The sequence below is a fragment of the Pelodiscus sinensis genome, chromosome 21 (assembly GCF_049634645.1).
Source record: "Pelodiscus sinensis isolate JC-2024 chromosome 21, ASM4963464v1, whole genome shotgun sequence".
NCBI lineage: Eukaryota > Metazoa > Chordata > Testudines > Trionychidae > Pelodiscus > Pelodiscus sinensis.
This window is the reverse complement of record NC_134731.1, coordinates 11,873,473-11,898,995: the sequence shown is the minus strand read 5'-3', so window position 1 is coordinate 11,898,995 and position 25,523 is coordinate 11,873,473. Positions and strand designations below refer to the sequence as shown.

Genomic DNA, 25,523 nt, shown 5'->3' with positions numbered 1-25,523 from the left:
CCTAAATGAGCGGCTGGTTCTCTTTCAGAAGACAGCTCTGCCTGCTTCTCTTGAAATAGCCCGGAGGGGTTAGAGCCACCGCGCTTGCTGGCTCAGCCCTAAGAGCGTTGAACATTTCTGGGGTAGTGAAATATCCGTGTTCTCTGCCCATTTGTAACATAGTTAAATTGGAGCACACTGGCTAATTAAATTCAGCGTCCCACCACATCAGACCTTCTGTTGATATTCCAGGTAAGCTGCACTGGGTAACTGGACAATGGAAGATCCGCCACAGTTGGCGGTTTAAATGAACTTTGTTTGTGAGCCTGCTGTGGCTGCTAAATTTCTTTCGAAATGGCACGTGGGTCGGACTTCCTTTGTCTTTCTGATCTGGAGTAGGGGATAAATTCCTGCAAACTAGCTCGCAAACTAGAAGTGAGGCTAAGACTTTGTCATGGATATTTTTAGTAAAAGTCACGGAGGGATCACAGGCAATCAAGGAAAAAAAATCACAGAAGTCCATGTGCTGTCTGACTTTTACTAAAATGTGTGACAAAATGGGGAGTTTTGGCGTGGGGACCCCGCATCAACCCTCGCAGCTGAGTAGCTGTGGTCCTGCTTGGATCTCTGGCAGCTCTCCCCACCTGTGGGCCTCGGAGGCTCAGCAGCCCTGGAAGGTACAGGGGACCTGGCAGCTAGGAGTTCTGAGCAATCCTTGAGTTCTGAGAGAACCCCGAGATTGAAGTCATGGAGCTCACTGGAAGTCATGTGACTTCCACGACCTCCGTGAAGGCTACGATTCTTTACCTATAAGTACCGACTTCCCCCTTACCCAGTTTGACTCGAGGCTTGCCCCTTTCAGACCAGAGACTGGAACGAGGAGCTACAAACCACACGAGAGCTACCACGCAAAAATCTGCCCGAGAGGCTGCTGAGAGAACGAGCCATTTTCAAGGTAATCTTGAGGCAGATTGGGGGGGGGGGGTGTTAGTCGCAAACCATAGATAATCCATTCTCAGTCTAATTAGAGACCCACCCTGGCTTGACTGAGAGCTTCACTCGGCTCTGTGGCTTAATCTTTATAAGCACAGATGCTTTGCTGGAAGCTTCTAAGATGCGGGTCAGGAGCTTGGTCTTCATCTCTTCCCCATCTCCCAAGCTGCTGGAGGAGACTCGTTCTCCTCAGCTGCTCATGTTGCCTGCAGTGACACAGGCTTCTCGCCAGTGGTGCTGCTTCATGCCAGGCTGCCTCGCTCACACAGGGCCGGGGTGGGAGGATGTTCAACAAGGTGGGTGGGTTGGGGATTATCTCCTGACCAAGTCAGTCAGGTGCCATCCTACTGTAGCATCCCAAGTGGCCAAGCGAAAGAAACTGGGACATGTCAGTAAGCAATTCGGCATCTTTAGTATTAGCCAGACTCGCAAGGGCGAAAGCCACCTAACCTGGCTGTTTGCCTCAGATAATCGTGAGGTGTTGGTTGAGCAGATGGCAGGAGTTAGGAGTACGTGGGTAATGAACAATTTTTTCTCCTGCCTTCATGCTCCCCTCCCCCACCCACTTCCAGGTCCACAGTGACTTCACGGCGGCGGCTACCCGAGGCGCCATGGCCGTCATCGACGGCAACGTCATGGCCATCAATCCCAGCGAGGAGACCAAGATGCAGATGTTCATCTGGAACAACATTTTCTTCAGCCTGGGCTTCGATGTCCGCGACCACTACAAAGACTTCGGTGGGGATGTCGCCGCCTACGTGGCGCCCACCAATGACCTCAACGGGGTGCGGACCTATAACGCAGTGGACGTTGAGGGGCTGTACACATTGGGGACCGTGGTGGTGGATTACAGGGGGTACAGGGTAACGGCACAGTCCATTATTCCAGGGATTTTGGAGCGAGAGCAGGAGCAGAGCGTCATCTACGGGTCAATAGACTTTGGCAAGACCGTTGTGTCTCACCCCAAGTACCTGGAGCTGCTGGAGAAGACCAGCCGGCCCCTCAAGATCCAGAAGCACAAGGTTCTGAACGACAAGAACGAGGAGGTGGAGCTGTGCTCGTCCGTAGAGTGCAAAGGCATCATCGGCAACGACGGGCGCCACTACATCCTCGACTTGCTGCGCACCTTCCCCCCTGACCTGAACTTTTTGCCGATCGACGGGGAGGAGATGCCAGAGGAGTGTCAGAAAATGGGGTTCCCCAAGCAGCACCGACACAAGCTCTGCTGTCTCCGGCAGGAGCTGGTGGACGCGTTTGTAGAGCACAGGTGAGCTGAGGAGACTTCCCTCCCTTTCCCCTCTCCCTGCTGGGTGACCTCAAAAGAGGCTGGAACGCAAGCAGCTGTTCGAGAGACACGGCACCTGCATCGCAGCAACTTCCATGATGGGGCAGCTAATTTATTTTTCTCCCCAGCCCTCAGGGGCAGTTAGAATCAGAGAATCCTAGAACTGGAAGGGACCTTAAGGTCATCAGGTCCAGTCCCCTGCCCTCACGGCAGGGCCAAGCACTGTCTAGACCCTCCCTGAGAGACGTCTGTCTAACCTGCTCTTAACTGTCTCCAGTGATGGAGATTCCACAACCTCCCTAAGTAATTTATTCCCGTGTTTAACCACCCGGACAGGAAGTTTTTTCCTCCTGTCCAACCTAAACCTCCCTTGCTACAATTTAAGCCCCTTGTTCTTCTTGACCTCTGAGGATTGGACAAGCAGCAATTTTTCTCCCTCATAAGAATAGCCATAGTGGGTCAGACCAAAGATTCATCCAGCCCAATATCACATCTTCCAACAGTGGCCAATGCTAGATGCCCCAGAGGGAGTGAACAGAACAGGGAATCATCAAGCAGTCCCTCTCCCATCACCCATTCCCAGCCCCTCACAGAGGCTAGGGACACCATTCCTACCCATTCTGGCTAATAGCCATTGGTGAACGTAACCTCCATGAATTTATCTAGCTCTTTTACACCCTGTTAAAGTCCTGGTCTTCACAACCTCCTCTGGCAAGGAGTTCCACAGGCAGAGTTGCGCTGTGTGAAGAAAAACTTATTTTATTTTAAACCTGCTGCCTATTAATTTCTTTTGGTGAACAACTTTTCCTTATTCATTTTTTCCACATCCTATCCCTCCCTTAATCTCCTCTTTCTAAGATGAAAAGTCCCAGTCTTTTTAATTCTTCTTCATAAGGCACCCGCTTCAAACCCTTAATCTTTTTTTTCCCCCTTTTCTGAACCTTTTCCAATGCCAATGTCTTTTTTTTTTTTTTTTTGAGATGAGGCAACCACATCTGTATGCAGTGTTCAAGTTGTGGACGTACCATGGTTTTATACAGAGGCAATAAGATATTTTCTGTCATATTCTTTATCCCTTTTTAAATGATTCCTAACATTGTTTGCTTTTTTGACTGCTGCTGCTGCACACTGAGTGGATGTTTTCAGAGAACTATCCACAATGACTCAGAAACAGAGGAATGGCCATACTGGGTCAGACCAAAGGTCCATCCAACCCAGGTTCCTGTCTGCCAACAGTGGCCAATGTCAGGTGCTCCAGAGGGAGTGAACCGAACAGGTAATGATCAAGCCATTTCTCTCCTGCCATCCATCTCCACCCTCTGACAAACAGAGGCTAGGGACACCATTCCTTACCCATCCTGGCTAATAGCCATTAATGGACTTCACCTCCATGAATTTATCTAGTTCTCTTTTAAACCCTGTTATAGTCCTAGCCGTCACAACCTCCTCAAGGAGTTCCACAGGTTGACTGTGCACTGTGTGAAGAACTACTTCCTTTTATTTGTTTTAAACCTGCTGCCCATTAATTTCATTTGGTGGCTCCTAGTTCTTATATTGTGGGAATAAGTAAATAACTTTTCCTTATTCACTTTCTCCCCACCACTCATGATTTTATAGACCTCTGTCATATCCCCCTTAGTCTCCTCTTTTCCAGGCTGAAAAGTCCAAGTCTCTTTAATCTCTCCTCATATAGGACCCGTTCCAAACCCCTAATCGTTTTAGTTGCCCTTCTCTGAACCTTTTCTAATACCAGCATATCCATGATCTCTCTCTTGAGTAGTTGTAGCTAAATTAGTCCCCATCATATTGTATGTAGAGTTGGGATTATTTTTCCAATGTGTGTTACTTTACCTTTATCAGCATTACAATTAATCTGCCACTTTGTTGCCTAGTCACCTACAAGATCTTTTTGAAGCTCTTCACAGTCTGCTTTGGTCTTAACTATCTTGAGCAGTTTGGTATCTGCAAATTTTGCCACCTCACTGTTTACCCCTTTCTTCAGATCATTTATAAATAGGTTGAATAGGATTGGTCCCAGTACGGACGCTTGGAGGACCCCACTACTTACATCTGACCATTTATTCCTACCCTTTGTTCCTGTTTTTTAACCAGTTATCAGTCCATGAAAGGACCTTCCCTCTTGTCCCATGACAACTTACTTTACTTAAGAAACCTCACCAAAGGCTCTTATCAAAAGCTTTCTGGAAATCTAAGTACACTATATCCACTGGATCTCCCTTGTCCACATGTTTGTTGACCCCCTCAAAGAACTCTAGTAGATTAGTAAGGCATGATTTCCCTTTACAGAAACCATGTTGACTTCTCCCCAACAAATTCTGTTCATCTATGACAATTTTATTCTTTACTATAGTTTCAACTCATTTGCCTGGTACTGCTGTTAGACTTACTGTTCTACGATTGCCAGGATCACCTCTAGAGCCCTTTTTAAATATTGGCGTCACATTAGCTGTTTCCAGTCATTGGGTACAGAAGCTGATTCAAAGAATAGGTTACAAACCATAGTTAATAGTTCTGCAATTTCACATTTCCTCCTCCTCGCAACACCCTTGTAGGTCCTTGAAAACTCTTATCGTGAAGTTATAGAAACCTAGTCAGCGATTGAAAACAATGGGGCTTCTGAACAAGTTCTGGGAAGTGGGAAGGGTGCCTTGGTTTTAATCTCCAGCTCTTTCCCCTTTTCCCCCAAAGACGTCCTGCACATTCATTGTCTGAGTCATAAGCCTCTTCTGAGGATCTCAGGCCCTTTAGATGCTCCCTGGAAGCAAGAGAGGGTTATGTGCATACCCAAGGTTCATGGCACCTGCCCTTAGTGTGGACCTTAGCAGTTGCTTGATGTGGCATGCTGTTGAGTTGAGGGATCCTACAAGGACACCATATCCTGTGGTGACTGCAGGAGGCTGGGGACGACTGAGCTGCCATGTGACATGGGTTCACTCTCCGACATCTGCCCAGCAGCCGTGGGAGACTCAAGTCGCCACACGTGGCCAGAGTCTGGATTTCACTGGCCGTCCCTAACCGCGCGCCCCTCGCCCTGTTGCTGGGCTGAGATGCTGCTGAGGCACTGACTTCGGCAGCAGCCCCACCGGCTGAGTCGCCAGCCCCACTTCCTGCTGCCGCTAGAGCCCTGCTAGCCCAGTGCTGGCGCATCCGTACCGGCTTGGCTTCAGCCCTGCCAGGCCAGCAGTATGGGGGTGGCATGACTTCAGGATCCTGCAGGTCGCTGACCCTTGTAAAACCCCATTAGGGTCTTAGGTAAATGCTGCTGCTGGTCTTGTAGCAGCCCAGGGCTCCTGGACCTTCTGAGGTCAGACGTTGGAGACGTGTGGGGCCATCCCTGCGCTGTGTCCTGCAGCAAGCCACAGACAGCAACGTTCCTACTGCAGGGAGTTACATCCCTGGCTAGTGAGCAAAGCAGCACCTCCCACCCGTAATGGATGCGCCTAGTCAGTGAGCTCGCGGATGGTCTGTGCCCATGTGTTGTACTGCTCCGCTCTGAGATGGGGGCTCGAACGTGCCCTTACAGGACTCCGATTCGGGATGTAGAAACCGCTCAGAATTGTTAACCAGTTAAATGATTTGTTTCAATGCTTAACCACTCGGTGCGGGTGGGGCGGCCTGCCAGTTACCTGGTCAGCATGCCTATAGGGTATGTGCATACCAGTTAACCTTTTACACCCCTGGTTCAGATGGTCCCCTTTTAGCCACTGTGGTCTTATGCCTGTTGGTGAGAGAGCGCGAGCCTTTGGGATAGTCGCCCCATCCGGCTGTCGAGGCCTGTTTTGCTGAGCGCAGTGTTCAGCGAGCTCTCGCCTTTCCTCTCCTTCAGGTATCTCTTATTCATGAAGCTGGCAGCTTTGCAGCTGATGCAGCAGAAGGCCACCAAGCAGGAACACGCTGGCTTGCTGGAAAACGGGGCCCCCACCGAGAATGGAACAGAGGGGAGCGAGAAATCGGAATCTGACGACGGTAAACCGGAGGAGAACGTGGCGGGATTGGATCAGGTGAAGGAGCTGGCGGAGACCATCGCGTCCGATGATGGAGCAGGTACCCACGCACCGAAACCGGCCCACGCTCTTGGCAGCAGCTTTTGCACAGGGTCACGGGTTAGAATGGCTTCAAGTGGGCGGCTCATGGCAAATGGCTCTGGGCCGTCACCCAGCCTTCCTCTCCAGCATTGGCATGTTAGCATTTACATGCCACTCCTCGAGCACCGGCAGCTTAACGCTCGCGATGCGCCTGGCCAGGGTTTATCAGCACTGCTGCACAGTGAGAGTCTGTCAGCGCTCAGATTGGAACGTGGGAGTCTCTGGTCTGTTCCCTGTTTGGGGGCACTAGACCTGGCTGCCTTGTGTGCTTTCCCTGCTGCTGAAAACTCACACTCTCACTCTCTCACACACACGGGGGGGGGGTACTCTCTTTCATTGGACCCACTTCTTTTGGGAAGAGCGCCAGGCTTTCGAGCTAGGCCAAGCTCGTCCGGTCAGGGGCAGCATCACAGGGAACACAAGATCGAACCGTTTGGCACAAGTGGTCTCCCCGCTGTGGCGCTTGTTAGGAATATCTTGGCCGTGGCTGTGGTGCACTCAGGCGAGTATTTGCAATGGGGTTAGGGGGAGAAGCACCTGAATCCCACCTGAAATCAAGAGGCATTGGGCCTCCCGCTGAAGTCCCAGCGGTCCTTGCAGTGGCCAGACGCCCGGTCCCTACCGCATTCTGTGCCCCATCTGGATTTTGTGGTCTGTGCCTGTACCCCGAATAGCAGCGCGCTGCCAAATGCTTTTCAGGGGCCTTTTGCAAAGCAACAGCCTCCCTCCTCCCTGATAAAACGTGCCTCGTGCTTTTAATGCCTGCTCATGTAATGCAGATTCCATCAACAGCCTTTTTCCTGGCTCTTTACCAAGTCTGACTGTCTCCTTCTTTACCCAGTGGACCCCAAAAGCAGAGAGGTGATTCAAAACGCCTGCAAAGCCGTGGGCTCCATCAGCAGCACGTCGTTCGACATCCGGTTTAACCCGGATATCTTCTCGCCAGGTAGGGGCTCACAGAGGTGGCCTGGAAATGGCTTGGAGTCTAGCGGCGTCCGCTGGGCTCCCTTTTTGTGCTGGCTAAAAGGCGTGGGGGCCGGAGGTGGTTTCTCCCCATTGCGCGGAGCGATGCAACTGCTTGCCACACTTGAGACCCCGGAGTGGGCCGCAGCGCTGTTTTAAAGGGGCTGTCAGAGCTGGCAGTAGATTTTCTGCGGCACAGACTGAAGCCAACGGCTGTGCCATATTGCCCAGTGGGCGGCAGGGCTCTGTTGGCATCCTCCCCCACCTGGGGCAGTCTGGCTCAGGCCCCTTCTGGGGTTGTGTCGTAATTTTGGGTGCCAGAAGAGGGTTGCGGTGCAAGGACATTTGAGCCTCTGAACAAACAAAACCTGCCTGACTTGCTGTCAGCTGATCACAGAACGTCCGCACCGAGGTGGCCAAATTACAAGTGAGGTGCTGGAAATGCTTCCTGGATGCTCTTTGGGGGGGAAGTGACGATTCCTGTGGTCTGAAACCGGAGCTGCGCGCACACAGTCGAAAGCAGAGTGTGACCCAATATCTTGACCTGGCTATAAATGTGGTCGAAGCAGCATTCAGCTGAAATACACAAGTTCCTTTTTAATGCTGATGGTGAAGACTTGCTGACTTGGCATGGGATGGCAGCTTAGAGGAGGCTATTTTAACCCAAGTCCATCTAATGGAAGGGTTTAAGGAACTTGTAGGGCTTGCAAAATTTGTCGATCCTTCTGACAAAAGATGCCGTCTCTGATTTCACTGATTCCACTTTAGCCCTGTAAATGTGCAAAGCACTTGGGAACAGATGGAACGTACCAGACCAATACAGGCATAGTTTCCATTGTAAAAGAATGAGCGAGTAAAAAACCAAGCAAAGGGGCCTCTAACAGGCACAGCATGGATCGTGCTTATTCCAGCAGATGTGATAGGTCTTAAAGAGCATCTTTAAAGCAGGAAAGGGCAAAAGCACTTCCATTTAGTGTCACCTGCTCCATTAGGGTGATTTTGTGAATTCAGGTTTTTTTTTCTTGTCCTTCCATTTCCCTCCTAGGTGTCCGTTTCCCCGAGTCCAGCAGAGAGGAAGTGCAGGATCAGAAGCAGTTACTAAAGGATGCTGCTGCTTTCTTACTGTCATGCCAAGTCCCCGGCCTGGTAAGGAATTGGGGGGCCGTGCTGATCTCCTGCGTCAAATCTGGCCAGTCAACGCAGCTGTGCCGTTATTTCTCATCTTAAACAATGGTGGGATTCTAGTGCAGGCAAATGGAAGTTGTGAAGCACAAAGAACAATGTAAACGTCTCTGGTGGTGCAAGGAGAAGAGGCACTTTTTGTCTGTTGGAGCCTCTTCTTCAGAAGGGAAATGTGCCACAGAACAAAGAAATCTTGATTCAAATCTTGAGTAAGAGATTAAGCTAATAAATGCCATGTAGCTGACACAGCATTGCAGATCACCCGGACTGACCCTGGCCGTCCCTGTGTAATCTGTCCCAGTTTTGAATCTGCTGGTGACTAGATTCCCTTGGGAAGTCCATCAGTTGCCCTTACTGTCAAGTATGTTCCTTATGTGTAGAGAAAATTCACCCTCCTGCCATTTTCTGAAACTGTAAAATAATGTTCCTTTAGTTATAGTCTCATGGAAATTACAAATGAAACCAAGCTATTGGATTACTCCAATGCAGCCAGGGCCGGAGATTGCTTCATTGGCATGGTTTAAACACGGACTATGTCGTGTCTGCGGACAGGCGCGTCTGAATAATAACTAAATGTGGCAGAGAGAAAGCCGTGTAGAAATATACTGCATACAGCAGTAAAAACATTCTGTACGCTCACCCTGCATGTATTGAGACCGACTTAAACAACAATCCCACAACCTAACAACAAGCTAGGGTTGTGCCCCTCTTTTTTTTGCTAGGGGTGATTTTTGTTTTAAGACCTTTCTGATTTTTAATGGAAGAAATATCTGGAGTGACAAGGGCTGCTGTTTCCTGTTTTCCTGAAGGCATGTTGGGAAGGCAGGTACTTGTGTGCTGTAATAGATGGGTAGAGGTGATGAATCTGCAAAGCTATCTTTGCTCCAACGTGTTTGTTAGTCACTGGCATTGACTAAGCAGGAAATAAACAGTGAATGAAAATCTCTTCCCATACCAAAAAAAATTGCTTGGCTTTCACATGCCTTGATGTCGTCATGTCGCTGAGTCAGTATTCATCATAACCCTCAAGACCCAAAACTCTCCTCTTCAAATAGAGAGCCTTCAAATCAGCCCTTCCCTCTTACACCACAGTCAAAAAAATGGGATGAGCACAATTTTTTTCCTAGGTAGAATATTTAGCGTAACTAGAGATTAAAAAATACTACACAATTGTGGGAGTGGAGGGAGACGAGGTGACAAACGTGGCTAGAACTGCTGTGTACACACTTCCCACCCATTCTCAATGTCTGACGGTAACTTGCATCAATATATTTAAAGCTCAAGGAGGCGCATTTACACTGGCATTCTTGGTTGTGCTTCTCAGCTTCCGTTTGCCAGCACTAGAAACACGCATCCTGCTCCCGCCCACCTCATTGTGTTGGTCCAATCCCTTGTGATGTGTAGAGAGCAGTGTTCCCTGTAAGCTGTGCACTTGGGTAGCCTCCTAAGAGAGATTTCGGTGTTGCCCAGCCGATGAGCAGCAGCATGTGTTTCTGCTGGTGGTGCACCTCTGCACTTACCTCGGTTCACAGAACAAAATTGTTTCTGCACATGGATGGAAAAAATGAAAGGGAACATTGGGGGAGAGCATGGGGACTGTGGTGATCTCCCCTCTTGGCTACAGAAGGGAAGAACTTTTGTTTCTCCCTTCGTTCGTAGGTTCACACTTGCAGGAGGCTGGGTAAGCCGCTCCTGACCGTGTGTGTTGGCATAACGTCCCCTGATCCAGCTTGTTCTTTCAGCCATGCATGTGCACGCTCTGTATCTGAATCCCAAGCAGAGGAAGGGTTCACTCCTGTGAATCCAGCAAGAGGTCCCGGGAGCCCCGTCAGGAATAGGGCTATGAGAGCGAATGGGTGCTGGGCATGTTTGAACCTCTGGCTCAAAGAGCCCCCCTTAGGCCAGTGGCTCCTTTTCCCCTAAACTCCACGTGCTCGGCAGGTGAAAGACTGCCTGGACCACACGGTGCTCCCGATGGACGGCGCCACGTTGGCCGAGGCCATGCACCAGAGGGGCATCAACATGCGCTACCTAGGCAAAGTCGTCGACTTCATCGCCAAGACCCCCGCCCGCCCACAGCTGGATCACGTCTATGTAAGTCTCCGCTTGGGCGCCTCAAGGCCATTGGGAGAAAGGCGCCTGGCCCAGCTCCAACTTGGCTAATTGCATTCCATCGACCGCCGTGTAGAAATAAACAGCTGGGCTGGCAAACCAAATGGAAAAAGCCTTTGATTTGCAGGGGAGGTGGGGGTACTGGAGGAAGGTTTCACTCCCACGTTTCAGTTTTCATTAGGGTCAGGGCGAATGGAGGCCCTGAGGGTCCGCAAAGCACTTTGGGGGAAAAGGCATTGCCGATTGGTCCAGGGGAAGCTGTGTTTTCCCAGACATGCGCTGGCCCAGAGGAGCCCTGGATTCAGTGGAAAGGCTGTTACCTGCGATGGGTCAGGCTTCTCTGGGGCCCGATTCTGCTTCCTTGGCTCACATAGAATAGTGAGCACAATTGTAGAACACTGGACCTGAAAGGGACCTAGAGAGGTCATAAAGTCCAGTCCCCTGCCTTCACGGCAGGACCAAGCACCGTCTAGATCATCCCTGAATCCTCCATTGCGCCTTGAATGTCCCATCGGGATGTTGTAGTTCTGAAAAGTCCCGGCCAAGGATTGGGGGCCCCTGTGCTACCCCTCTCCTCCTGAAACAAGAGCTCCTGGATCCTGAGAGTTTACAGCCTCGTTTGCAGTGTGTGGTACAGCTCCACAGTAGTAATGTTTGCAGAGCTGAGCTTTCTGTCGGCATGGCTCAAAATGCATCTAAAAGCAAGATGTGTGCTCAGTGTTCTCCCCTCTGTTGACTTCCTTTATCCCTGCTCTTTACTCCTTTGGACAGAAAATTGGGATCAGCGAATTGATCACTCGATCAGCCAAACACATCTTCAAGACATACCTTCAGGTACGAGCGGCGGTCTGAACTCTTGCTGTGGGCTGTTCTCATTAACATCTTTTTCCCCAAGAAATAGAAGCTGTTTAAATCTGTTTTCTCCTTAGCTAGTTCATGAATGTTGCCTAGCAACTAGAAGTACAATCTCATTAAGCCTAATGTAGGTACCAATCTGGGGACAGTGGAAAACAAGTTCCCACTCGAAGGAAGCACTCCCCGTGGACTATCATTCATGGTTTTCTGCCCCAGAATTTCACTGATTACACTGAAGGCTTTTTAGAGTGAAATCACAACTTGTCTTGCCTGTGAAACACTTACTCTGCTTACTCAAGCAGTAGTAATTCTTTTGACCTCCGAAGATGCTTGTTTATCACATGAACTCTAGGATACGGAACAATGCGTTTGGCTGTATTCCAGAAGCCAAAAAAGTCTGTGTAAAAGCATTCTACGTGCTAGTCTACAGATCCCAAGTAATTGTTCATTCTCCCTCACTCTGCCCTTTTTGACATTTTACTGAGGGTTACATCTAGACCAGGGGTGTCCAAACTTTTTTCCAAGAGGGCCAGATTTGATGAAGTGAACATGCGCGAGGGCCGACCATTTTGCCTGACATTCTTTGAACCATTAAAATTAAATGCAAATTAACTATTTTATGCAAAGTTTATTGCAAACGGCATACTTTTCATTTCGTCACATGAATGACAAATCTAAACAGGTGTTAAATCACTCTGCCTTTCATATCTGAAGGCCAGATGAAAAAAAAAATCCAGGAAGCTGAAATATATGTCAGGAACATTGTAAAGTACATTACATATTATTGGTAATAAAGGTTGTCTGTCAACTTTTAAGTTCAAAAAATATGAACAGGAACATAACACCAAGTATACATGTTGTGTCCAAATATATTTATAACTGATTTAGACCAACTGACATTAACTGAGATTTTACAATGTATTCATCTCAATACATATGGATTCGTTGGGGGCCATAAAAGATAGATATTGCCAAATTACCTGTGGGGCCGTATTAAACTGGAACACAGGCCGCAATTGGCCCGCGGGCCGGACTTTGGACATGCCTGATCTAGACTGTAGAGCTTTTCTGGGAAACCACGGTATCCTGGAAAAACTCTGCCACGTCCAAGGAACGCGTCTGTTTTTCTGAAAAAATGTCAGAAAAGCGGACTCATTTTGTCGGCATCCCTGTAAACCTTGTTTTATGAGGAAGAAGGGATGTTCCAAAAGAGGGTTTGGTTTTTTTTAACCGACATTTGGCCCTGTGTAGACGGTCCATATGTTGGAAAAGCCTCGTTCGGCAGAAAAGCAGAAAAAGATACGCAATTTGCGTAACTTTTTCCGACTTTTCTTTGTAGTGTAGACCTAGCCAGAAACTTGGCGTGACTTTCTGTGGCCACTTCATGCATGCATATTTGGTTGCTGTGAGACATCCTGTCTTAGCAGACCTTCCATCTGTCAGGCACCCTGATATTTGCCGTACGTATGGCACTGAATTTGCTTGAGTGTTGGCTCAGAGGGATGCATGTGGAACACGGGGGAAAAAAAGATTCCACCACTGACCTCTGTATCTTACTGCAGGGTGTGGAGCTGTCAGGCTTGTCGGCAGCCATCAGTCATTTCCTCAATTGCTTCCTGAGCTCCTTCCTGAATCCAGTTGCCCATCTCCCGGCTGATGAGCTGGCTTCCAAGAAGAAGAATAAGAAAAGGAAAAACAGGAACCTTGGGAATGCTGATAACACGGCATGGGCCAGCATGACCCCTCACGAGCTTTGGAAGAATATTTGTTCCGATGCAAAGAACTACTTTGATTTTAATCTGGAATGGTGAGTAGACTGATTTATCTTCGCTTCCCCTTCTTCCGCCGGATGTCTCTTTCTCCCAGCACCAGTAGCTTTATTGCGAACGGTGCCTGTATTGTCTGTAAAGTCCCTTACGTGTCGGAATCAGACTTACAAAAGGCCAATGTAGCAGATGGGGAGAAACAAAGGCAGACGTGGTGTTGAGTGACTTAGGGTTACAGGTGAAATTTTAAAGGCGCTCAAATCAGGCAGCAGAGATACCCATGAAGGTTGGTTTAGACTGCACAAGCTACAGCGGCAGCGATGTGAAGGGTAAGAGCGGGGACAAAAATCCAGCACGAGATGCGCAGAGATTTCATGGCCTCGAGTCCGGCAGGAGTGGATGTTCCTAAAAACAAGGGTAAATCGTAGCTAGACCCCGAAATGAAGAGGTTCCCAGTAAGGCAAGAGGAGTAAAACACTGAACTGACATTCCGAATGAACAAGAGCTTTTCTCAAAACAAAACCAAAAATCCCATAAGATTTAAGTCCTGATTAGGTAGTTGCATTCACAGTTCTCTCTTGAATCAGAGAAACTTGAGATTTTACCACACGAGGAAAAGGCTGAATCCAGCAGCCCTGTCACAACCACTTAAAGCGGGGGAAGGGAAAAGATGCATATAGGGCTGATGTAAACCTGCAGAGGTACACCCAGAATTGTGGAGCTTCCCCCAGAAATCCCCTTGCTCGCTGATGTTTCGTTCCACCACCTTTGTTGACTAGCCCCTAACTATACTAGGAGGAATGACTCAGGTACACCCTGGTGGATACTTTTGAGGATAAACTTACCCCAAGCTCTCGCCTCACTCTTTTTCAGTGAGAATGTTGACCAAGCAGCTGAGATGTATAACCTTCAGAAAATCACCCTTCTACGCGAGATCTCCCTCAAAACTGGAATTCAGGTGAGATCCTAATCCTCCCATTTTCCTTCACCGCTTCCTCAAAGGGGCAGCATTTGGCGAGTCATTCCAGGAGGTCTTTCAAAAGATGATTCCCCTCCCTGGCCCTTCACTCCTCCCGTGGCTCAAGGGCTGAAATGCCAGTTCTAGCCCACAAGGAGATTGGTCCTGCTCCCATCTGATAAGTCCTTTGTCTAGCCCAGCTGTTCCCAACCTTTTCCAGATGGGGACCCATTTTGACAATTCAGGAAGACTTGGTGACCCAAGACAATTCAAAAACAGGGGAAGGAGGGGGTAGAGCCACCTGTGGAGACCCTTGGCGACCCTTTAGAAATGTAATGGCGACCCATATTTGGGTCCCAACTCATAGGTGGGGAACCGTGGTCTAGCCAAATAGCCCTGCGCAATACCAAGTGACTCCAGTGGTGCTAAGGGGAATAGCTTGAAATTCTGCCTTATGAAGCCGGACGATGCTGGCCTTACTGAAAACAAATGGCTCCCCTTTCTAGCTTTTGTGCCACGCTTCAGCTCAGATGGGCATCTTCTCCTGGGCTATACCACCCTGAGGGTGGGAGTGGATAAAGCAAGTGCTGGCATGACCCTGGGTTCAGCACCTCCAGCCTGCTGCTACTTCAGGGATCAGATTGCTGCTAGGAGCCTTCAAGAAGTCAGCCGTCTCTTGCTGACCCGCGCCCTGGCCCTTTTTCATGACACTATCCCCACATTTTCCTACATCAACCAATTTTAAAAACAGAATCTGATGGGCAGCTAACAGTGTGCATGTTAACGCTTCCCATGGGTGTCTCTGTTGTTGCCTGGCACCCTCCCCTCACCTTGTCACCTGGGCTGTGTTTTAAGTCTGACGGTGCTTCTAAGCTCTCTTCTGGCCGGGTCATTCTTTGTCTGTGAAGGGCCATGCACACCTCAGGCATAGGCACCTAGAGAGAGAGGATGGAAGTGACATAAACATCTCCCTCAGGAAAGGATCTCGAGTGAGGGTGACCAGACTTCGCAGCCTTTCTGCGGAGTCCAAAATAAACGTCCATCTGTCTGACCTGGCAGCCAAAGCTGCTGGCCTGCCTTGTTTTGAACCAGAGGAATTTGCCTCCCCCTAGATTCTGCAGCATGGAAAAGGGGTGCAGTCTGGCTCTTAGGGCTAGATTCTGTTCCTAGCTCTGCCACCAACACGGTGTGACCATGGGCAAAATCCTTCCTGTTTCTGTGCCTTAGTATTACCTGTCTGGGGAATGGGACATCTGCCTGTCATGCAGTTGGTTGCGGAGCATACCAGGAGCGCCGATTCTGTCCTGTGTTGCCCCTGTGGACTTCCCTAGGGTCACACAAGTGCAGCAGAGGGTTACAGTTGCCCCAGATAGCCGCGAAGTGCTCAGAGAGCCTCGCCAACGAAGAGTAGCTGGAAAACGTTGGCTTTGTTTTTTTGGTTCCTTCAGATCCTGTTGAAAGAATACAACTTCGATAACCGGCACAAACCCACCTTCACAGAAGAGGACATTCTCAACATCTTCCCCGTCGTGAAGCACGTCAACCCCAAAGCTTCGGACGCTTTCCACTTCTTTCAGAGCGGGCAAGCAAAGGTCCAGCAAGGTAGTGTTAGAACCCGGGCCTCTCGCTGCTCCCGAAAAGGGCTTAGGGATGCTGCATTGTGCCCTGGCTTTGCCCAGCTGGAGTGCAGGCACTGTGCAGCCAGGCCCGCTACCGCATCAATCCTGCCTGAATTCGGTTCTAGCAGGTGTTCCGCTTGAGGTGAGGGGAAAATGTGGCCTCCAAGCCCAGCCGTAAAGCAGGCCCAGAGTGCAAATGGCCAACACGTAGGGACTTGAAAATGCGTTTAAGGAATTGTGTAACCTCTGACACAGAGGCAGCAGAGCGGGGGTGGAGGCAGCTGCTTGTAACCACATACTCGGTTACGCTTTCACATTCCTACCAACAACGACCAGGGATGGACATGGGACCTCTGAAAAGTGGATTGACACCTGCCTCTCGCGGCACACCGACTATGAAACTGTTCTCAGATCTCTTCAATCCCACATAGGTTCCTAGATCATGAATAGGCAGTTGAATTAACCTCTCACTGAGATTAGAGCTGTTTTAGACTTTACCCAAAATACAGTCAAGGCAGAATCAGGCTGTCCTAACATGAGCTGCTGTCCTATTGGTTGAGAGCTATGTCCCATGACTGTTTCCCTGAACCATCTAGGACAGTATTTCTCCACCTTTTTTAATAAAGTACCCCCAGTACCTACAGTTTTCAGACACACAATTTTTTTTCTACCATTGCAACACATTTGTTTAAACAACTTAATCGTAGCTAGGCAGGTGATTACATTTTTTCCGATAAAAAGTACAAAAATAATAAAGCGCTGTAAAACTTAAAACAAAAATTCCGTTTTCTCCAAATTTCAGTTGTTGACATACCCCCAAAACTTCTCAAGTACCCCTAAGAGTACTTGTACCACTGGTTGAGAAACACTGATCTAGAAGACACTCGTGTTTGTCTCTTTACGGATGACACTTTGTTCTTCCTGGGGCATTAGGAGTTTTGACTTCCCCTTGTTCAGGGGTAACACAGTAGCCCAGGGTCTCAGTTCTCCTGGCTTCTCCCTGCTTTATAGTGACAGGAAAGGAAATTGAGGTCACAGGTTCGCATGTCACAAGAGCTAATTTCCTGTGGGTGGATTTTTTTATTTTTTTTTTAGGTTTCTTGAAGGAGGGCTGTGAGCTCATCAACGAAGCCTTAAACTTGTTTAACAATGTGTACGGTGCTATGCACGTGGAAATCTGTGCCTGCCTTCGGCTGCTGGCTCGCCTCAACTATATCATGGGAGACTACTCGGAGGTACACCCGCCCCCCGCTGCCGCTTCCCTGAGTAATGTCCTACTTGGTAACTCTCCCCCCCCCCCCCCCCCCCCCCCCCCCCCCCCCCGTCCCCCCGTCCCTGCCCGGTGACGGTGCAGGGGGAGGGTTCAGAAGATAACTGCAGAATCAGCTGAGGGGTGGATGTAACGACAGTCCTGAGGCCTGGTCTCCGGGGTTCTAATTCCAGACTTGTTTCCAGCCACTTAATCCCGTCTGTTTCCCTGTCTCTGGAAGGGGTAGAACGCCTGGGTCCCTACAGCATAATGGCGCCTCCTGAGTTAAGTTGTTTCTCTTGGGGAAGCTGTGATCGAAGCATGAAATTAGACTGAAGGAAACAAAATCTTTCACGTCAGTGGGTTTCCCCTTTTTCCCTGGGTGGTGACCTTAGCTAGCGAGCCCTTGGGCCATCAGGTGATGTCGCTTTCACCTCTAGCCAGGTGGACTTTGAGGAGAAACCCACTTGGATCCCGTTCCTTTCCCCCATTCCTAGCTGGACATCATTGGTTCCTTCTGGTCTCCTACTGGTAGCCAACACGTGTCCTCCTCCCCAGCAGTGACTCCCCTCCCCCGGCTCATTTGGCCTGGAAAGTGCTGGGATTAGCAGCCCTTCATGCTTTGGGGCTACCTTCAGAGGGTCCCTTGTCCTGTGTTGGCTGTCTGGTCACCCCCAGGGTGGGGTGGGACTTGAGCTGCTGAGTGAACCCTAGGAACAGAGAAAACCATCTCCTCTGACTCCCACTGGACATTAAACTGGGTTTCCCACTGGCCAAGGCAGAAGAGTTCCCATGAGCCAAACCTAGCTGTGCCCTGGCATGTCTCATTGAGTCTCTGGAAGGCGTTGCTGTTGCTGGAATCCAACAATTAATGGAAACTGTAGCGGAGAATCCTCTATTTCTTGAGAGAGACAGAAGCTGGAAACGGCAACACCTTCCTCTCTCCTCTCTTCTCTTCCCACTCAGGTATCTCCAGAAAGGGGTCTCATAATTTGCTACATCCTCCTGTTTGTCATTCTTTCATAGGCCTTAAGTAATCAACAGAAAGCAGTGCTAATGAGCGAGAGGGTCCTGGGTATTGAGCATCCCAACACAATCCAGGAATACGTGAGTATCAGGAGAGAACCCTAACCCTAAGCGTTGCATCGGGCGTCAGTGGGAGTTGTAACTGCTCCCCATGTTTGCAAGAGCGGTCGCCACCTGAACTGTGTAAAATAGGCTCTTGACGCATCTGTTCTCCCCCTGCTGCAGGCTTTCTTGGGGCCGTTTCTTTCCTAGGGTGCTTTCTTACTAGGAGCCAGAGGCGTAAAAAGCGAGTCTCTGGCGTAGTGCGTCATTGAATCACAAGAATTAAAAATGAAGTCCTGAAAAGCAGGCCCTGAAACACAAACTTTGTGCAAAACCAACTTACAGTAGTGCCGGGAAGAGACATTGAGTTGGATTCTCCCAAGGAACCCCACGCGGTCAGTGTTGCCCTGCCGTTCGGTAGAAGGGCCTTAGTCAACATTTCTCTCACGCTGATCCTGCCGTTGCTCACGTTTTAAACATCCCCAAGTCTGACTAAGTCCATTCATAGCTCAACCATAAGATGATTCTTTGTTTTTTCTGACTTGTATTTGTTTTGCTGTGTGTGACGCTTTCTCTGGTTTGCCAGATTATTTTCATTATTAAAAAATATTTTTTTTTTTTTTTTTTTTTTTTTACAGGCCCCTCCCCACCTCACCTCCTAGTTTTATAAAATTGTGTGATGGCTGGGGAATTATTTCAATGTTGACCAGCGTGTGTATCTTCTGAAGCTATTGGGAAATATTGACCTGATGTATATTAACACAACTGTGTCTCAACACTAGATCTCACCCGATAAATCGGGGTCTTTAAGTAGACTAGCAGATTAGCAACTCTTCCTAATGGTTACAACCTTGACTAATCTTTAGCCTTTTGAACACAGAGCTTTTCTCGGTGCCCCAAACAAAATCGGTGGGAGAGAGGCTGGTTTATGCGCATTGAGGAAGTGAAGCAGTTTTAACCCTTGAAAGTTTCTTTATGTTGCAGATGCACCTTGCTTTGTATTGCTTTGCCAACAGCCAGCTCTCCACAGCATTAAACTTACTGTACCGCGCACGCTACCTCATGCTGTTGGTATTTGGAGATGATCACCCGGAAATGGCCCTCTTAGATGTAAGTGATCCCTCAGTGTGAACGTCTTGTTTCGGCTTCACGACGCTTGTTCGCTGCTGATAGGCAGTGTCTCTCCGCCTCTTCCAATGTGCATTATTGCACAGACCCTATGGGGGAAGGAACATCTTCTGTACAGGAAGGGTGGTCTTGTGGCTAAGGCACTGGACTGGGATGCAGGAGAAGTGGGTTCAGTTCCCAGTTCTGCCATAGATTTCTGGGGCAACTTTGGGCTAGTCGCTACCTGCCTGTACCTCAGTTCCCTGTCAGTAAAATGAGAGTGCTTCTTTTTCCCTAGTGCAAGGGGACTCTGTGGGCTCCTCTACAAATACCTAATAACAGGCCCCCAAACTTCTTTGTGTCATTAGCTTGGTCGGGAGTTGCCTTTCAGAACTCCCTCCTGTTCTCTGACCTGTGTGTGGTGCTTGCCCTTAGAACAACATTGGTTTGGTGCTTCACGGAGTCATGGAATACGACCTGGCCCTCCGATTCCTGGAGAACGCGCTGGTGATCAACTCCAAGTACCACGGCTCCAAGTCTCTGAAGGTTGCACTGAGGTAGGGTGCCTCGGTCTGGGGAACGGGGCTGGAGTTAGTGTTTGGGGGTGATGGAAAAGTCAGACAATCTGGGACGGAGCCGCATTCTGGCTAGGCGCAGGCGTTCCCTGGGAAATGGTGGGACAAGCCTTCGTTCTTGCCTGTCGTTTGGCACCGTTGACAGTCTCGCTGCAGAGGGAGCTAGACCGCACCGGTCGGGTGGAAGGCAGCGATGCTGGGCTCAGCTGAGTCGGGGTAGTGACTCTGAAAGGCTGCCAATCATGGGTGTTCTCCACCTAGTACCACAGCAGGCCTGACATGGAAATACACAACGTGCTAGGTGTTGTCCACAGGCATAGCAAGAGAACCCTGCTTACTGCGTAAGACTTCAGATAGGCAAGTGAAGGCTGGCAGGAGAGGGATCAATCCCATCATTGCATTTGGGAGCTGAGTTAATGGGGGAATTCCTGCTGGTTGGTTCTTGTCGAGACCCTTTGCATGTCTCTGTCACTGGGAAGGGCTTGATCCTCTGAGGTGGCTCCGTGGGAGGTGAGAGCACTTGGTACCACTCAGGATCAGACCTTCCAATTGTTGGCCACACTAGAAAACCAACAAATACCCATCGCTATCGACGTCTGCCTTGAAACACCAACAAGTGTGCGCGTCCCACTTAGCCTTGCCACCCCCGCTGCCGCCATCTGCCCTTTGTCAGGGTGACGAGAGATCTTGTTTTGCACCAATGTGCCTTCTAATCTTTTCCATCCGTGTGTGGAATAAATTGTATGTGCACCAAGGCATGTGCAGATGTGCACCACCAAGAGAAACAAACAACCTAGCTGTGGGCGCTCTGCGAATCAGCTGGGTGGCATTGAATCTCTCCTGAGCGGCCACACAAGTGCGCAGCTTACAGGGAACGCCGTTGCACTCCAACCATTGCTGGATACAGATTCCGTGGAGAACATCTCTCCTGGTGCTAGGATGTATATTGAGATCCAGAGCCTCCAATAGAGTAACAATCGCACCCATCAAAAGCTTTTTCCATTCCTAGAATGTTAGAACCGCTAAGATCAAGCCAAGTTGACCCTGGAGAACCACCAGGTGACATGGTTTCACAGCTGTGATTGTCACTGTTGCTACCATTTGCCAGGTGTGTCTGTGTTGGAAGATTCTGACTCAGAGCTGGGCCAGTCAAGAGAGTTGCATGTTCACTTTCCAAGAAAACAAACTGCCCTTTCAGAAGCTCCGGGTTGCTTCCTCTTATTCTAATTATGTGGCTGGGAGGGACGCCTGGGTATTAGATACTCTCACAGCGTTCAACATTACCTGGAAGTGCTGAGGCTGTAACAGGCAGCTGGCATTTTAATACTTCCTGGACACAACACAAACTTCCTGTTTCCAAGCAGTAGAAAGTGAGGGGGGGGGGATCAAAATCTCCGCTCCAGTCTGAGGTGACCTTTTTCTTTGGCAGGAGAGACAAGGTTTGGGTCTATTTTTGGATGGGGTTCGGGGTAATTTCCTAACCTAGGAGGGAGTAAATCTGAAGTGTTCACCAGAGAAGGTAACCGGTAGCGCACTGTGCTGAGATCTCTGGCTGAGACACTGTCTGCCGTATTGCTAGGAGATGCTGTGAAGGGGAAAGCGTAAAAGCGCTGGATACGCTCATGGAGGATAGATCCATCGGTGGCTATTCACCAGGATGATCCAGGATGCAACCCCACGCACAGGGTGTCCCAAAGCCGGAGTGCCAGATGCAAGGGCTGGATAACGGGCTGGATCACCTGATCGCCCTGGTCTGTTCATTCCCTTTGAAGCACCTGGCATTGGCCGCTGTCGACAGACAGGACACTGGGACAGATGGACCATTGGTCTGACCCAGTCTGGCCGTTCTTACATTGCACGCACCTCTTCACAGCACGGAGCGCTTTCTCTTTGGTTGCCCCTGCGCTCATTAATTTAGTTGCCTGTCTCCTCCTTTCCACTGCAGCCATCACTTGGTAGCCCGAGTGTACGAGAGTAAAGCAGAATTCCGGTCGGCACTGCAGCACGAAAAGGAAGGCTACACCATCTACAAAAACCAGGTTGGTGGCGCACACTTGCTCTGCTCCACGGTCTGCGCTCAGACCGTGCCACAAACAGCTGGCGGGAACCCCTCCCAGCCTGGCAGGAGGAGCCTGTCTTGCCAGGTGCCTTTAGGAAGCGAGTGTTTCCCTTCCTAGTAGTGCCACACGGTCGCCTGTTTGACTCACGGTCTCAGTGTTGCCGTCCCCAGGCAGATTTCCAGGCGGGGAGACCCTCGCTGCTTCGGCGCTGCTGCCGGACGCTCCGGTCCGATGAGAGAACAGGGAGCGGGTTTGACGGGCACTTTTCACTCTCTTGATGGCCTTTTCACAAACCGGTGCGGTGCGGGGAGCCTCCTCCTGCTTGCAGCGCTCATGAAACTCGGCCAGCGTGTCCAGGCAAACCTGTCTGTCAAGCCCGGCCATTGATTCGGCTTGACAAACGGCTCAGCCTGGTGGGGGGAGAGCGTGCACCTACGTGAAGCCTGTGCAGTGTTGATAAGCTGCAGACAGTGCTGCAGGTTAGACCAGGTCATCTACACTCAGAGGGAGAGACACTCCCGTCTCAGCGGGGCTTCAAGGGGAGAAATCTTAAGCTCCGCTAACCCCCGAGATGCTGTAGTTCAGGCAAAGTTTGGGGTTTGTGTTGATACCATTTTTTTACATTTCTGACCAGCTGGGAGAGCACCATGAGAAGACCAAAGAAAGCTCCGAATACTTGAAATACCTGACTCAGCAAGCAGTGGCTCTCCAACGCACAATGAACGAGATCTACAAGAACGGCTCCAACGCAAACATTATGCCACTGAAGGTAACTCGCATGCGCCAGGGCAGTCGGGGACTCCGCTGTAATACCAGGGTCTAAGCTTTGTTTGTGGGAAAGAGTCGCCATTTCACATGCACAGGGACTCTGGCCGGTGGGATCCAAAACGGAAGTGACCGAGTGCAGCTGTGTATGTAAAAACCCCAGGGTTCTACCTGATTCCTCACCCGTAACTCCAGAGTTAAGACTTTCTTTTACCCCTCGCCACCAAGAGAAACTCGGGTGTCTTGGTCTACAGGTTTGCAGAAATGGGTCAGACCAGCGGTTTTCAAACTCTTTTCCTCATGACCCAGTTGAAGAAAATTGTTGAGGCCGTGACCCAACAGAATTTGACTGGAGTGTGGGTGCCAGGGTGGAGCTGTAGATGAGAGCTTTGGGGTGCAGGGGGGAAACTCTGGTTTTTGTGGGGCTCAGGGCTGGGGCAGAAGAGGCTTACCTTGAACAGCTCCCCTAGTTTGAAAACCACTGGGCTAGACAGAGAGTTCCTGATACTGCGAAGTAACTTTTTTTCAAATTGACTCTTTTTCGAATTTTTCTTTGTAACACTCATTCCCGTGTCGATATGATGCACGTGCTGTTGGCTTTGAATTTTTCAGGCAGTTTCAAGGTCAGATAGCTGCAGGAAAGGGATGATGCTGGGTTCTGAACTCCCCGAAGCTTAGGAAGTTGTTTGATTTATTCTGCACCATGGTCAGTCAGCCCCAGTGGGAAAACTGTATAAAAGAATCCGGCGCTTGCTGAGTCTGAGAGCCTGGAACGCCTTAGTTGTAATTCTGACAGCCACTGACTCACTGTGACTAAGGCCAGGTCTACGCTCATAGGGAACGTCGAATCAAGCTACGCTTCTTCAGCTACAAGCTAGAATCGATGTATTTTGTTTCGAATTTCCCTGCTATCCTCACAGCTGGAGGCAGACAGAAACAAATGCTCCTATTGGCTTCCCTTACTCCTTGCAGGACCAGAAATAACGGATGTTGATGGGGTGCCCTCTGAGTTTGATTTAGTGGGTCTTAACTAGACCCGCTAAATCAAACTCCAGAAGATCGATCACAGCAGATCTTCCATTTAGTGAAGATGTGGCCTGAGTCTCTGAGGGGGAGCTGTGTTAGTCTGTAACCCCAAAACCAATGAGCAATCCTGTGGCACCTTCAACACTTGCAGATTTATTTGGGCATAAACTTTGGTGGGTAAAACCCACTTCATCTGTGCATCTGACAGTGCTTTTTACTCACGAACACTTATAAAATGAATCTGCTAGCCTTGAAGGTTCCTCAGGAATCCTGGTTGTTTTCCCTGGGACTGAGGTAAATCGCTCCACCTCTCTGGCTCCTCTCTGAAATGGGAATTATGGCTCCTGTTCTTTGTAAAGCGTTTTGAAATCTCTGGAGAGCAAGCGCCCCGTGTAAATAAATGCTCAGCATAACTGTGTGGGCAGGGCTGGCCTGACAGGAGGCGGACCAGCCTATGACATGGCAGGGACCTGCCCAACCGTCGGCCCTGCAGGAGTTAGACACAGACTCTTCCCACGCTAACACCAGCTGCTCTTATCTGCACGCGCCCCTGGCAGGAACGAAGACATCCTGCTGTGCCCCAGATAAGCCCCACGGCGGCTGCTTGGGACTCGCTGTGCAGCAGCTGATGTACAGCTGGGTTACCGGCTTCTTACCCCACTGGTTCTGCCGAGGCACTGACCCACTGGGATTGAGAAGAGCTGCACCTCTGCGCTTCCCAGATCACGGGGTTCTTACCCCCCCCCCCCCTTCAGCCACAGAACTGGCGAGATTAGAATGGAATATCTTGAGCAAGGTTATGGACACGGCTTGAAGTAGGTGACCCTCTCGGGCCAGGATGTAAGGCAAATCCTTAGATGTGCCAAGGCTAATCCTTTCCCCTCCCCCCCATCCTGTCAATTTCTGAGGGATTGGCTCAAATCCAATAGGTTTAATCTGCCCTAAGCCCCTGACATTTAAAAAGCCCAAATCAGCCCAACTTGGCTCATTTATTTTGTCCCAAAGTTGATGCCGCTCTCTAGCCCCGTCTCCCCTCTGTCTCCAGAGGCTCTTCTCTGGCCCCGGCCTTGCACTGTTACTCCGGGTTATCACTGTAGTGCCTGGTGACCAACTAGAACGGACCCGGTGCTGTACAAATGCAGGGGGTGCGTCTGATTGGTCCTTCAGCCCTGCCGAGCAGCTGAGGGCGTCTTATCAAGTGAGGCAGTGCTGTGGGCTCGCTCTGTCTCTGGGCTCTACCACGTGGCTCACACATGCCTTTTTTTTTTTTTTCTTTGCACTGTAGTTCGCCGCTCCCAATATGACCAGCGTGCTGGAGCAGCTCAACGTTATCAATGGGATTCTCTTCATTCCACTCAGGTAGAGTGTTCCGTGCCTTCGAGTGCTTCCCCTACCAGCCCCCGTGGCCCGGCTAGTGGAGGGGAGATGGGTTTGCCCCTGGAATTCTGGCACTGCGATGGTGTTGAGCTCCGATGCCATGTGGACTCTTTGGGTACGTGTAGACTGCATCCCTCTGTCCGCAGAGGGATGCAGATTAGGCAGGTCGACATTGCAAATGAGGCAGGGATTTAAATATCCCGTGCCTAATTTGCATAAAAATGGCTGCTGCGTTTTGCTGACTCAGCACGTTGTCAGCAAAAATTGGCAGTCTAGAGGGGGATCTGTTGAGAAAGAAAGCCTCTCTCGACAGATCCTGTAAACCTCCTTGCAGGAGGCATAAGGGATCTGTTGAGAGAGGCTTTCTTTCTCGACAGATCCCATCTAGACTGCTGCTTTTTGCCAACGAAGTGCTGAGTCGGCAAAACGTGGCAGCCATTTTTATACAAATCAGGCGTGGGATATTTAAATCTCTTAT

The 25,523-nt window shown here is 49.9% G+C and overlaps 1 protein-coding gene across 10 annotated transcripts in view; it reads left to right on the top strand.

Moving 5' to 3' along the window:
* The window catches only part of CLUH (CLUH binding protein of NUMT mRNA), a 66,591-nt gene that overhangs the window by 38,884 nt on the left and 2,184 nt on the right, over positions 1 to 25,523 (top strand). For 9 of the 10 annotated variants that reach the window (XM_075904868.1, XM_025179296.2, XM_006138570.4 and 6 more), the window contains exons 9-25: positions 842 to 934; positions 1,545 to 2,239; positions 6,105 to 6,322; positions 7,205 to 7,309; positions 8,372 to 8,472; positions 10,450 to 10,602; positions 11,392 to 11,454; positions 13,038 to 13,282; positions 14,115 to 14,199; positions 15,648 to 15,801; positions 16,914 to 17,053; positions 18,094 to 18,174; positions 19,120 to 19,245; positions 19,678 to 19,799; positions 21,763 to 21,856; positions 22,512 to 22,646; positions 24,954 to 25,027. In XM_075904868.1, coding sequence (XP_075760983.1) covers positions 842 to 934; positions 1,545 to 2,239; positions 6,105 to 6,322; positions 7,205 to 7,309; positions 8,372 to 8,472; positions 10,450 to 10,602; positions 11,392 to 11,454; positions 13,038 to 13,282; positions 14,115 to 14,199; positions 15,648 to 15,801; positions 16,914 to 17,053; positions 18,094 to 18,174; positions 19,120 to 19,245; positions 19,678 to 19,799; positions 21,763 to 21,856; positions 22,512 to 22,646; positions 24,954 to 25,027 — 2,684 coding nt within the window. Of the gene's footprint in view, positions 1 to 841; positions 935 to 1,544; positions 2,240 to 6,104; positions 6,323 to 7,204; positions 7,310 to 8,371; positions 8,473 to 10,449; positions 10,603 to 11,391; positions 11,455 to 13,037; positions 13,283 to 14,114; positions 14,200 to 15,647; positions 15,802 to 16,913; positions 17,054 to 17,261; positions 18,175 to 19,119; positions 19,246 to 19,677; positions 19,800 to 21,762; positions 21,857 to 22,511; positions 22,647 to 24,953; positions 25,028 to 25,523 lie in introns of those variants that run through there. The other variant, XM_075904871.1, reaches the window with a different exon arrangement.